This window comes from Pristiophorus japonicus, chromosome 10, assembly GCF_044704955.1.
Source record: "Pristiophorus japonicus isolate sPriJap1 chromosome 10, sPriJap1.hap1, whole genome shotgun sequence".
Classification (NCBI taxonomy): domain Eukaryota; kingdom Metazoa; phylum Chordata; class Chondrichthyes; family Pristiophoridae; genus Pristiophorus; species Pristiophorus japonicus.
In genome coordinates this window covers 29027884-29041668 of record NC_091986.1, presented here as the reverse complement: position 1 = coordinate 29041668, position 13785 = coordinate 29027884, and the positions used below count along the sequence as shown (strand labels likewise).

General features: G+C 43.0%; 1 protein-coding gene across 6 annotated transcripts in view; it reads left to right on the top strand.

The window, feature by feature from the left end:
* bora (bora aurora kinase A activator) overlaps window positions 1-13785 on the top strand; it is a 45129-nt gene that overhangs the window by 7601 nt on the left and 23743 nt on the right. For 3 of the 6 annotated variants that reach the window (XM_070891732.1, XM_070891735.1, XM_070891731.1), the window contains exons 2-6: window positions 4132-4363; window positions 4982-5088; window positions 6450-6495; window positions 7932-8010; window positions 10437-10505. In XM_070891732.1, the coding sequence (XP_070747833.1) occupies window positions 4199-4363; window positions 4982-5088; window positions 6450-6495; window positions 7932-8010; window positions 10437-10505 (466 nt within the window). In that variant the 5' untranslated portion in view covers window positions 4132-4198. The remainder of the gene's footprint in view (window positions 1-4131; window positions 4364-4981; window positions 5089-6449; window positions 6496-7931; window positions 8011-10436; window positions 10506-13785) is intronic. The other 3 variants (XM_070891733.1, XM_070891734.1, XM_070891736.1) reach the window with 2 other exon arrangements.

Genomic DNA, 13785 nt, shown 5'->3' with positions numbered 1-13785 from the left:
CCTAATTTCCTGTTTGATACCCTCCCCAACATCACTACGACTGTTTGGAGGTCTGTACACAACTCCCACTAACGTTTTTTGCCCTTTGGTGTTCTGCAGCTCTACCCATATAGATTCCACATCATCCAAGCTAATGTCCTTCCTAACTATTGCATTAATCTCCTCTTTAACCAGCAATGCTACCCCACCTCCTTTTCCTTTTATTCTATCCTTCCTGAATGTTGAATACCCCTGGATGTTGAGTTCCCAGCCCTGATCATCCTGGAGCCACGTCTCCGTAATCCCAATCACATCATATTTATTAACATCTATTTGCACAGTTAATTCATCCAGCTTATTGCGGATACTCCTTGCATTAAGACACAAGGCCTCAGGCTTGTTTTTTTAACACCCTTTGTCCTTTTAGAATTTTGCTGTACAGTGGCCCTTTTTGTTCTTAGCCTTGGGTTTCTCTGCCCTCCACTTTTCCTCATCACCTTTCTGTCTTTTGCTTTTGTCTCCCTCTGTCTCCCTGCATTGGTTCCCATCCCCCTGCAACATTAGTTTAACTCCTCCCCAACAGCACTAGCAAACACTCCCCCTAGGACATTGGTTCCGGTCCTGCCCAGGTGCAGACCGTCCGGTTTGTACTGGTCCCACCTCCCCCAGAACCGGTTCCAGTGCCCCAGGAATTTGAATCCCTCCCTGCTGCACCACTGCTCAAGCCACGTATTCATCTGCGCTATCCTGCGATTCCTACTCTGACTAGCACGTGGCACTGGTAGCAATCCCGAGATTACTACTTTTGAGGTCCTACTTTTTAATTTAGCTCCTAGCTCCTTAAATTCGTTTCGTAGGATCTCATCCCTTTTTTTACCTATGTCGTTGGTACCAATGTGCACCACGACAACTGGCTGTTCTCCCTCCCTTTTCAGAATGTCCTGCACCCGCTCCGAGACATCCTTGACCCTTGCACCAGGGAGGCAACATACCATCCTGGAGTCTCGGTTGCGGCCGCAGAAACTCCTATCTATTCCCCTCACCATTGAATCCCCTATCACTATCGCTCTCCCACTCTTTTTCCTGCCCTTCTGTGCAACAGAGCCAGCCACGGTGCCATGAAATTGGCTGCTGTTGCCCTCCCCTGATGAGTCATCCCCCCCAACAGTACTCAAAGCGGTGAGTGAGAGTGAGAGTGAGACGTAAAATACTGAGAGAGAGGGAGAGGTAAAATATTGAGTCTCGCGTTCCGCTCAGAGTGCGTCGCCTACACCTTTGGGTAAGGCAGCAGAGTGTTTAAGGCAGGGCTTTAAATGTGTGCAGTTAGTCTTGTAGTTAACTGCCAGCTATTCTATTCCTTTTGGAACAGTCAGTAGAGTGAGTAGACATGCCCCAGTCTGGCAACACCCATTTAGCAGTTCGCAACATCTGGGCTCCCAATTTGCTACATGTGGCTATAGCCATATGTTTTAGACATTATTTTAACTTGTTTAGTGTACTTTATTTAACTTGCATCTAAGTCGAGTTGACTAGTGAACATGTGTACAATGCATATTTTATACTATGTCTCTGAAATTACATGAGCAGCTCCCAAGTGGATGTGTGTGCAGCTTCTCATCCTTCAGTATAATATATATTGCACAAAGCAAGTTTGCCCACCTGTTGATACATGAAATATCCAGATCTGCAAGATATGTTGTGTGGGCAATGGGTGCAATAGCTAAATGAATTATACAGAGAACCTCACTTCATGAAGGGGAAATGTAGGGATATGTGTTGTGATGCAGTTGCTGGTGTGTTGCAGTTGGCACAACTTGCTTAGTCTAAGTAGTACTTCAAGGATATTTAGTTAACAAGGAACGATGGGGCAGAATTTCCGATGTCCCGGGCCCGTACGAAGTTTCTACAGACCTGGGAAGGCATCGGAAAAGACGGTTTTCAGCGCGCATGTGTTGAAAACCGGCTTTTCCGATCTGTCAAGCTGGAGCTTGGCAGATTGTAGCCAGATCAGGAGCGAGGACATTTGTTTGGGCAAACATAGAAACATAGAAAATAGGTGCAGGAGCAGGCCATTCAGCCCTTCTAGCCTGCACCGCCATTCAACGAGTTCATGGCTGAACATGAAACTTCAGTACCCACTTCCTGCTTTCACGCCATACCCCTTGATCCCCCGAGTAGTAAGGACTTCATCTAACTCCCTTTTGAATATATTTAGTGAATTGGCCTCAACTACTTCCTGTGGTAGAGAATTCCACAGGTTCACCACTCTCTGGGTGAAGAAGTTTCTCCTTATCTCGGTCCTAAATGGCTTACCCCTTATCCTTAGACTGTGACCCCTGGTTCTGGACTTCCCCAACATTGGGAACATTCTTCCTGCATCCAACCTGTCCAAACCCGTCAGAATTTTAAACGTTTCTATGAGGTCCCCTCTCACTCTTCTGAACTCCAGTGAATACAAGCCCAGTTGATCCAGTCTTTCTTGATAGGTCAGTCCCACCATCCCGGGAATCAGTCTGGTGAATCTTCGCTGCACTCCCTCAATAGCAAGTATGTCCTTCCTCAAGTTAGGAGACTAAAACTGTACACAATACTCCAGGTGTGGCCTCACCAAGGCCCTGTACAACTGTAGCAACACCTCCCTGCCCCTGTACTCAAATCCCCTCGCTATGAAGGCCAACATGCCATTTGCTTTCTTAACCGCCTGCTGTACCTGCATGCCAACCTTCAATGACTGATGTACCATGACACCCAGGTCTCGTTGCACCTTCCCTTTTCCTAATCTGTCACCATTCAGATAATAGTCTGTCTCTCTGTTTTTACCACCAAAGTGGATAACCTCACATTTATCCACATTATACTTCATCTGCCACGCATTTGCCCACTCACCTAACTTATCCAAGTCACTCTGTAGCCTCATAGCATCCTCCTCGCAGCTCACACTGCCACCCAACTTAGTGTCATCCGCAAATTTGGAGATACTACATTTAATCCCCTCGTCTAAATCATTAATGTACAATGTAAACAGCTGGGGCCCCAAGTTTGGGCTATTTACACATATCTTGCCTGGCAAATGTCCTCAAAAATCTTGCGCCTGAAAAAGCAGGCGCATAGCCTACTTTTACAGGCGCAAGTGTTTTAAAACACACACAAAGAATTGTAAAATAAAATTTAAAACACATAGTTTATTGTTAAAAACCCTCCCCTCTAGTTTATTTTTAACCATAATTTTAAAAAACTTTTTTAAAAATCAGGAAAATATTTTATTTTTATAAGACATAATAACTTTAATTTCATTAATTTTAAATATGTGTGGTCTGTTTTTTTATTTTTTGTGTGATTATTTTTGTTCGCATTAATAGCACTGAGAACGTGTAGTTACGCGAGTCTCAGTGCTATTAATGGGAACCTGTGAAATACTTACCTGATTGGCTGAGCAGTCACACATGACTGCATCTTCTGCGTCGGGACCCTCTGCACGGGAGCGCACTTCACAGCGCGAGAGGAGAAGGCCTCCCTATCGGAAATCGGGGCACCTCCTAGACCACCAGGTAAATTCGTAAAAAATATCCAGCAAGGAGGCAATTGCCCACGGGGTAGACCCCCAGAGGGATTTCTGGGCCGATGTATAGAAAAGATTGTTTATATTAAAAAGTCTCAGCCTAAACAGGTGAACAGTAAAGAACTGATCCTCCATACGAGGAGACTTGTTGAAGTAACTATTTCATCCACCTTAACTGGGCAAGGAAAACAATATTTTATCTTTCCAAGAACCAATCAAAACTTCCATGGGATCTCTTAACAAGCTTCTTTCCAAATTGTTTCTGTGAAGATGTGCACCGTTGACCCACATTAAACTTCAGCCCCCTTGTGCAACACTTTCTGGTTGTAATTTCCCAGAGCCTACATGTACTGAAGATTATACATTCAAAAATAGTTGTGAGCTCCATTGAAGAAAATCCTATCTGTCACTAGTTTTAATTCATTGAGAATGAAAGGGCACTAGATTATTGGAGAAGAGATGCTATCAACAATGTGTATTCATATAGTGTTTTTAAAAGTGGCAAAATATCCCAAAGTGCTTCAGAGGCATAATTAAAAATAAAAATTCACGTGACTTTTTAAAGAAGTAATATTGTTTTCTTATTCATGCAGATTCTTTTGTTTCCCAAAAGATAAAGAACTGGAAGTGGAAAGTGTTCTGTTCCATTAAGAAAGAATAATGGGAGATCTGAAGAAAGAGACGAGGTTACATGTAACGCCGGACACACCTGGGCGACCTCCTGTCTCAAACCCTTTTGAGAGTCCCAATGATTATGCCAGACTGCATGAGCCAGTGGTTCCCAGTCCTTCTGTCTTCAGATTAGTGAAAACACCTGACACACAGGTTCGATTGACACTCTTCAAAGGGTGAATCCTTTTCGTGTTGCTCACAAAATATTGTATTTGTAACCAAACTTTTGGCCTTGTACGTAACACTAATTAGCAGTGCTGCATGTTATGTCAGTTTTAGAAGAATGGGTATATACCACATGGAAAACTATATTTGAAAGAGCCAACCCAGTAGCAAATGAAAGTTATTTGCAGATAGTTGGGTAGGAGGGGGACGAAATGCTTAAAAGCAAGGATGACACCAGCTGTCAAATTGACACTAGTTTGGGATGCTCTAAAGTGTTGTCAGTTTGAAAATTGCCAGAAGCAATGCTTATTCTTCACCTCAGCCCAGAGCTTTGAGCACATAATCAAGGCTGGCACTTCAATGCAGTACTGAGGGAGTGCTGTACTGTCTGAGGTGTTGTCTATTGGTCATTTGTTTCATTGCTGTTTTTGGAACCTTACTGTGCGCAAATTGGTTTGCCGCGTTTCCTACATTACAACAGTGACAACACTTCATTGGCTGTAAAGCATTTTGGGATGTCCTGAGGTCATGAAAGGTGTTATATAAATGCTAATTATTTCTTTCTTCTGGTGTATGGCTTAAAAATGTACTACTTTTCTCATTTAGACACCTGGGAAATTCAGATGGTCCATTGGAGAGCTTGCCATCTTGCATCCAATTGAAATTGACCCAGAAGATGTTCACCAGCAATCTGCATACATGAGCTGCACCAGGTTACCAGTTTTATCCTCCTATGAGTTGTGCACAGTGCATTCATTAGATCAATGAGTGTATGTGTGATTTGATGTTCTTTCTCATCTATTTAAATTCCACCTAGTAGAATTTTGTTTGCCATTCAGCAGGGGGAACTTCTGAGGCACTATCACTCTGGAGATGTTTTCTTGTTTTATTTCAATTCAAAATGATTTGATTAACTCCTAGCTTGTTATAGGATCGTGTAGTGGATTAGACTTGCTTTGGCCGATACCAGTATTTAAAATACTGTCTTATTGAGCTTTAAGTTTTATTTGCACATTCTGGTGTACTTCTAACAATGTATTATTTCCGATTTTGTTTTTTGACTCATGAGACAGTTTGAAATGTGGATGTTTTCGATTGTGGCCTACACAAGCAGAAACCACCCAGTCTTAATTGTTCATTATCGACGCCAAAGCTTCTAGCTTCTAATCACAATATTGTTTGATTCTATTTTAAGCCGTCAGCTGCAATAATGAGAAAAACAACAGGGCCGAAATTCAGGCCCACCAGAAAGCTGGCGCACCTACCTTTTTTTTTTTAAAAGTTTTTTCCCGCCGGGAGCGTTGAGACAGTCTTTCCATCGATTTTCGGGACTTTGTACTTTTTTTAACGTTGGACCGAAAGTCAGTCATAGTGGGGGCGGAAGTGCGGAGGTAAGTCAGGCTAAGGGGTGGAAGTGCGGCGGGATCGAGACTCCGCCGCAGTCACCACACTCTCTCCCCTCCGTTAAAGGGGAGAGAATCGGGCATTTTTTAGATTCGGTCACTGGACGATCAGGAAGGGTTTCGGCTGGGCCAGCGGCCTGGCACCCCCAAAAAAATGGTGGCTGCGGCATTCAATTCTCGCTTTTAATGGCCGTCGCACCGCCAGGCCAGAGAGAGAGCAGACAAGGTGCACCGACAGAGAAAGCTCTCTGGAGCATCGTGCGGCGGGGCAGCTATTTTTTAACCTAAATTTAGGGCAGAGTATTCTATAGGTGAGGGAGAGCGGCAGTGCGCGTTTTGATGACGCGCTTGCGGCGGAATTGGGGACGGACGAAAAATCCCCAACGTGAATTTGGGTTGGGAGCGTCCTTGGACTGATGCGGCGACCACTCGATTCCGCCGCATGGCCACCACAAAATGGCACAAACAGGCCTTATGCAGACCCTGAATTTCAGCCCCAATGTCTCATAGTTCAAAAAAGATGTAAAAAATGAGAACAGTTTAAAAACATGCATGGAATTTCTTGCTAAATCACCAGTGGGAAAAGGTTATTTTTCTTTGCATTCTCTGAATTAGGTTCAAAGTCAGCAGGCTTGTGGGGACAGTAATATTTTTTTAATTGTTCTTTTTAGATTGGATAATGATATTGAAGCAAGAAATCAAAAAGCCATTGAAGAGGTCAGTGCTTAGGACAAAATGAGGAAAATGTTTTGGTGTGATATTAGTAACCGTTAAAAGTAAAACCCTGCCAGCAAGTACCACTTAAAAATGGTAAAGTCCTTAAGTGACTGGTTCCTAAACAACTCACAAATGTACAAATCTATATGTGTACAAGTATGCATATATTTTTGTACGTCATGGCACTTGTTTTAAAATACTTCACAATTCATCCATCCATGTACAATTCATCTTGGACATATAGTTTAATTTTTTAAAAGTTCAGGAATGCACACAAAATATAGATATCTGGGAGAAAATTTGCAAGGTTGTGATTCATTTTGGCAGATTTAAATAACCGGAGCACAATTTTTAACATGGAGATATACAGACTTTTGAACGATAAGGGAGTCACAGATTATGGGGAGCGGGCAGGGAAGTGGAGTTGAGGCCAGGATTGAATGGTGGAGCAGGCTCGAGGGGCCAAATGGCCTACTCCGATTATGTTTCGTTTATGTTCTTAATTTGAACTTTCAACATTTTTTTTAACTGATTGAATTATTCAGGAACCTCAACTTTTAAAATTGTTTCAAAAAAATCACACAATGATACAACACAGAAAGAGGTCATTTGGCCCATCGTGCCCATGCTGGCTCTTTGGTACAGCTATCCAACTCCCCCACTGTTTCCCCATAGCCCTACAGATTTGTTCTGCACAAATGCTAGATAGGTACAGTTCTTTTTTTCATGGTTTATTGTCATTCTTAATCAATTGCTTTGAACTCTAGTAAGCCAGTCATGTCACTGAGGGAAATCCCACCGGATTGTGTCTCGGGATAACGCTTGAGAGATGTATGGCTAGTTTCTGCTAACGTTATTTCATACCAATGCACTATAGCCAGTGTAGAGATGGACTCATGAAGACGTCACTATGGATAGACAGACCTCATGCATAAATTGAATCTGAGACACTGGTGCATGGTTCAGTATTATTAGCAGAGTTAGTGAAGTGTTGTGGCTTTTATTAATTTTGTACCTGAGAAAGTGTAAATTAAAAATTCTAAAATCGAGTGTCATATAAACTTTCTGCTACTGTTTAATTTTTTTTAATAAACCTGATTTGAAGTTTATAGCCTTAACTCATATGGTCTCCATGGTAGTCTGCTATCTGATAGAAAATCACAGTAACAATGTTTCTACTTGACCTTGGGCAATACTGCTATATTGGATATTGTATGGATAATATCTCACCTCATTTTGTACGATTAGGGCTTGCTAAGGGAGTGGTTTCTGGCACAGCTCCTGAGAGGAATATCTGGTGAACCCCTAAAATTATAACCATTAGTTCAAGCAGTGATCCTATGCCATGTTGTAATATTACTTGAATCTTCACCTTGGTTTTAAGATTTCAGTATGTACTTTATCCTAATCTGTTTAATCTGACTTTTTATTTTTAGTTTTTCTTGAATAGTGTCATTGTCCCTTCTCCTTGGACTCAAGCTGAGGGGAAACTAATTGCATCCCATCGAGCCAAATGTGAGTTCTTTTGAAATTAGCTGAGTATTACTAATTATTTCAATTTTATATAAAGAACAAATGTTTTCACAAATGGGCCCCTGCTGCAAAACCAGACTATCTATGACAGGTGTTGGTTCATAGATGGGGTTGTGAAGAGAGCAGTTGTATATACCCAAGACCACAGCTTGCACGTCTCCATCAGTTGGTTTTCATGTTTATTATTGGCTCAATATATTGCATTCTGTCAAAATCAATAATTATGTAATAAATTAAAAAATCTCTGCCTGCTAGATTTAAAATGAGATGTTAAACAGAAAGGAGAGGAGTTTGTTTAGTGGGAGCAGTTGTGCTCGGTATGCAAGATTTAAAAATCTTCAGGAAACTAAAATGTAAATGATGATTAGCCCACACTGATTCAGTACAGCAAGTAAGAGCTGTTTAGCAGTATTTACCTCAATACAACTTGAAGATGTCATTTCAAAGTTAGAGTGCTCAAGTTTCGGCTCGAGTCATTCCTATTTTTTTGGAGCAACTAGTTTAGTATGGAGTATCTTAGAAATTGCAATTCTCGGCATTTAGTTTGCCCCAATTCTAGTTAGTTAGAATAGTTTCATTTTAGAAGGGGGCGTTACCAGCCACTTAGGCCTATTTTACAAGTTTAGGTAGTGAAAACTTACTCCAAACTAACTTATAGTGGAGTAAGTGTAGATTTTTGTACGCTCAGAAAAACCTTGACTACACTTTATAAATTAGGCGCAGGCAGCGAGAGATTTAAGTGGGAAGGAAAGTTAGATGGAAGTTGGGGGATTTTACAAAGCATTAAACACTTCACTTTTAACCATAAAGATGCATAGAAACCATCATAATTTTTAAATAACATTAAATCAAGTAATAAAAATTAGAAATCCTATCTTGCCGACTGGAATTGGCGTATTTTGTACCTAGACGCTTATTAATTTAGGTGTTTATTAATTTGGTGCTTCCAGATTGCAAGATTCCACTTTTAGATTTCCAACCCAGTCTGGAATAAAAGCAGGGCATTTCTCCCCCAGTCTAGGCATGCTCCCCACGGATGCGGTCTTGAAGTGTCATCTCCTTACTTTGCCGAAATCTGTAGTTGTCAGAGAATGTACAAAGACGTGGATCCCGAGTCCAGTTCAGAGTTGTCCGTGGCCTGAGCGCCCATCTTCTGAACGGAGCACAGACTGACTCTGAACATGGGCTTGTGTAACTCCCGACCACAGCAAGTGAGTGGGCTCACCCTCCAACTTGCTTCCCATTGGGTGATTTGTTAGTCGGTCTGTCAATTAAACCAGCGATTTCCCTCCCAGACATCTCAGACAGACGTTGCTTTCTGGGCTCCCAGTTAATTGGATCATCCCAGCGACAATGAAACACTAGCACAAAGTTCTTGAATATATGCTCTCCATAAATTGAAAATTCTGAGCTGATGTTATTTCTAGATAGAGTGTTAAAATGTTGGGTATGGGTGTTTCTAGGAAGCCCGAGTCCCGATAACTCAGCACATCTTCAATGCCCGGGGAGCCCATTCGGCCAGGACTAGGGACAACGTGCTTTGGGCCCCTACCACGCAGTGTCGCAGAGATTCGGGCTGCGAGGAGCTACTGCACATGCGCGCACACTCTAGCGCGCGTGTGCAGAGGACCCGGCATTGTTTTCAGCGCTGGGACCTGGCTCCACCCCCCCACCCCTTGTGCTGACCTACGCCGAGGCCGTAGACGTCCTGAAGAGCTCGGAGAATTATAAAGTAACTTTTCAGCGCCCTTTTTATTCTAGAAAGTTGGTGCGCCGTTTTTACAGGGGGCAGAAACTTGGGCCCAGATAAACTAAAAACTTCCATTGCAACAGCAGAAACTTTATTTTATATATTTTAATATCAATTATTTGGACTTCAACTCAGTTTTCCAACATAACACTTGCCTATGAATTGGAGCAAAGTTTGCTGAGTCAGCTGCTATTTCATCTGATAATTCCTGAGGAACTCTCCCGATAGCTGAGTGGATTATCGTACAGAAAATCCCAGGTTTGCTAAATTTCCAAAGGCTAGGAAATAGAGGCAAACATACCCACAGTTCCCATTCCTAATCACTATACAGTGACCCCTTTGTGTCAGGCTCACCGTTGCTTTCTTTGTGTGTTTGTCAGGGTTAGGGCAGACTCCCCATGTCTTTGTGTATGCCCGAGTACCCCCAGTTTACGTGTATATGTGTTTCTGTTTTCCCATCGGTTGCTAACTTCCCCATTCCTGCTGGTGTTGTTTCTCATTTGTGTATTCTGATGCAGTCAGCATCTTTAGCTGAGATTTCCCTTTTAAAAGTAAAGGGAAAAGAATGAGATTATGTTTGGAGCCTTTAACAGAATGTAGCCAGATTTATATCGTGCATCGAAAGCAATGACATTTCTTTATTTGTCCTTTCTTTCAGGTTCATCATGGGATAGGGATTCTTCAGTTATGTCAAATGAATCTGTTGTATTGCCTGGGAAGCATAATGGTTAGTAGTTGTCATGTACTACCTGCATGGAGTTCTGCCATTCTATTGATTACAGTTTAGTGAATTACTTGTTTTATTTGTGTTCAGAACAAGAGTCCGCCTGAACTAAAAATTTATTTGTTCTTTGGATTTAAAATCAATTTAAATCGCATGCCAGACGATTTACTTTACAGAACCTCATAACTATAAGACACCGTATTCCAAAATACTTGTCCCCTATGTCTCATAGCTTTACTTTCTCACAAATTTTAATGTAAGGATCAATTAAGTGGCAGCTTCACACTGGCATACATTTTGCAAGTAAGGGCAACACACATATAAATATCTATATGGGAATAATGGAGGTTACCATATTTTGTTTCAATAGGAAAATTGAATTCTGTAATTCAGTGCTAGCTACTACTTGTACAGTTGAAATTGTAACACAACAAACCCACCTCTTCATCTTTGTATTTCATATTCTTTTGGACCACACTGTATCTTTACTATGTCCTTGCTGATATTTCCCTGGAAAAAATTGACAATTTAGCTGTAATACTGCATACATTTGCTTAATCTTGATCTCATATTATTTGAGCCAATTAATCACAATTCCATGCTCCAACAGCTCTCTACATAAAACACATTTCTCCCAACTCTGTCCTCATTCTCTTGGTGACCATTTTAAATCGATAGCCTCTCATTACTGACTCTCCAATTCAAACAATTAATAAGAATATTGTTTGTTCAAATTAATGTGTATTAATCATAAATTGCCCTGTGGTAAATATTGTTAATACTTGTACCCAAATGGTGGTACTTCATGCACACATAATGGGCCCAAGTTTCCACAAGAAAAAAAACGGGCGCCCCTCCGAGCTGGGCGCCCGTTTTTGGAGCCTAAAACGGCGCCTAAAAAAAATCCTCGGTATTCTCCACCGACTTACAGGTCCTGTGGCACTCGGCGCAGCCAGCACGAGCTGTGGGGGGGGGGGGCGGAGCCAGGTCCCGGCGCTGAAAAAAGTGCCGGGACCTCTGCACATGCGCGCTACAGTCGGCACGCAAGTGCAGTAGCTCCAGGTGCCGAACTATGTGGGAGGGACCCGAAGCACGCAGCCCCTAGCCCTGGCCCAATGGCCTCACTGGGGCTGCGTGAATGAGGCTCCTCCCACGGCCAGCTCCTGTTCCCTGACCCGACACGACACCCGCTCTCTTTTCCCCCCCCCCCCCGCCCCGACCGAGACCCGACACCTGCTCTCTCCCCCCCCCCCCCCCCCCCCCCCCCCGAGACCCGCTTCCCCCCCCCCCCGACCCGACCTGACCCGAGACCCGACCCGACACCTGCTCCCCCCGACCCGACACCCGCTCCCCCCGACCCGACACCCGCTCCCCCCCCGACACCCGCTCCTGTTCTCCGACCCCCCCCTCTCTTCCCCCCCCTCTTTCCCCCCCCCTCTTTCCCCCCCCCTCTCTTTCCCCCCCCCTCTCTTCCCCCCCTCTCTTTCCCCCCCCTCTCTTTCCCCCCCCCTCTCTTTCCCCCCCCCTCTCTTTCCCCCCCCTCTCTTCCCCCCCCTCTCTTTCCCCCCCCCTCTCTTTCCCCCCCCCTCTCTTTCCCCCCCCCTCTCTTTCCCCCCCCCTCTCTTCCCCCCCCCTCTCTTTCCCCCCCCCCTCTCTCTTCCCCTCCCCTCCCTCTCCTCCCCTCCCTCTCCTCCCCTCCCTCTCCTCCCCTCCCTCTCCTCTCCTCCCCTCCCTCTCCTCCCCTCCCTCTCCTACTCCCCCCCTCCTCCTCCCCCCCTCCCTCTCTCCCTCTCCCTCTCCCTCCCTCCCTCTCGCTCAGCGGCACGAACAGCTGCAGAATTCTCCCTGGCTGAAGCACTTTCACACAGGTAGGAAGATGGTTTATTTAATCTTTTCTTGGCTTATAAATGTTTATTCAGGTTGGATTTATTTGTATAATATTTGTAGAAGTATAAATAAGGATTTATTGTCGAATTTAATGAGTTCCCTTCACCCCCACCTCGTTCTGGACGCCTAATTTGTAACCTGCGCCTGATTTTTTAATGTGTAGAACAGGTTTTTTCAGTTCTACAAAAATCTTCACTGGCGCCATTCTACTTTAGTTTGGAGTACATTTTCACTGTGGAAACTTTCAAATCGGGCGTCAGTGGCCGGACACGCCCCCTTTTGAAGAAAAAATTCTGTTCTAAACTAGAACTGTTCTACCTGACTAGAACTGCAGAAAAAAAATGTGGAGAATTGCGATTTCTAAAATAGTCCATTCTCCACCAGTTGCTCCTAAAAATCAGGCACGAATCATGTGGAAACTTGGGCCCAATAAAACACTTAATGAACATGGAATTGAATTATTAGAAGTACAGGTCTTGTGCATTTGATATCCAAACTTTTACCTGAACTGAAATCACATGGGATCCTTGAAAGTTACAGCATGGAAATAGATCATTTTTAGTATTTATTCCACAGGAGCCACATAGTCTAATCTAACTTCTCCTACTTGCTTTCTTTGATATTTCACTTTTTCAAGCAACTATCTAATTCCCTTTTAAAAGAGTTTCTTAGACTCGATTTCAACTATGGTTTGTGCTGGAAAATTCAACATTCTAACCACCCTTTCTAAGGATTATTTTTTAATGTCCCCATTAATTCTCTGTTCCGTAATAATGCTATCCCTGGTTGATTTTCTCCTGGAGACCAATCTAGTATACTCTCCAAGCATGTTATTAAACAACCATCCAAATATGTCACCTTTTGCTTGTGAATATGCAAATTTGGGGGTAATCTATATTTTTTATTAAAATATGTAAAGTTTAACCCCAGAAAATGTGCTTTTACGATAGATTGTTAGAATTTTGTCTGCAATTTTCTGATGTACATTCGTGACATACGAGGTACCTTGCCACAGGGGAAGACTTAAAAAATCTTTAATTTTCTGCGATATAACTTGCCATCATTTGGTTTTGTAGGATAATCCACACACCTTTAACTAGTCTTAAATAAATTAATCCATCTACGTTAATACCCATTTAGACTATCTCTGCAGCAAAATCATGAATGTTACAACTGTTTACAGCACAGAAGGAGGCCATTGTGTTTATGCCCATTGGAACAATCCATTGCTGGAAATAGTTAAAACTAATCCCACTTTTTTCCCCCAAACCCCGTATATTTGTTCACTTTTCCCTTAAAAGCTGGTAATGGTCTCTGCCTCAATTACTTCCTGTGACAAAGCATTCCATGCTCCAACAGCTCTCTACATAAAATACATTTCTCCTAAACCTCTCCC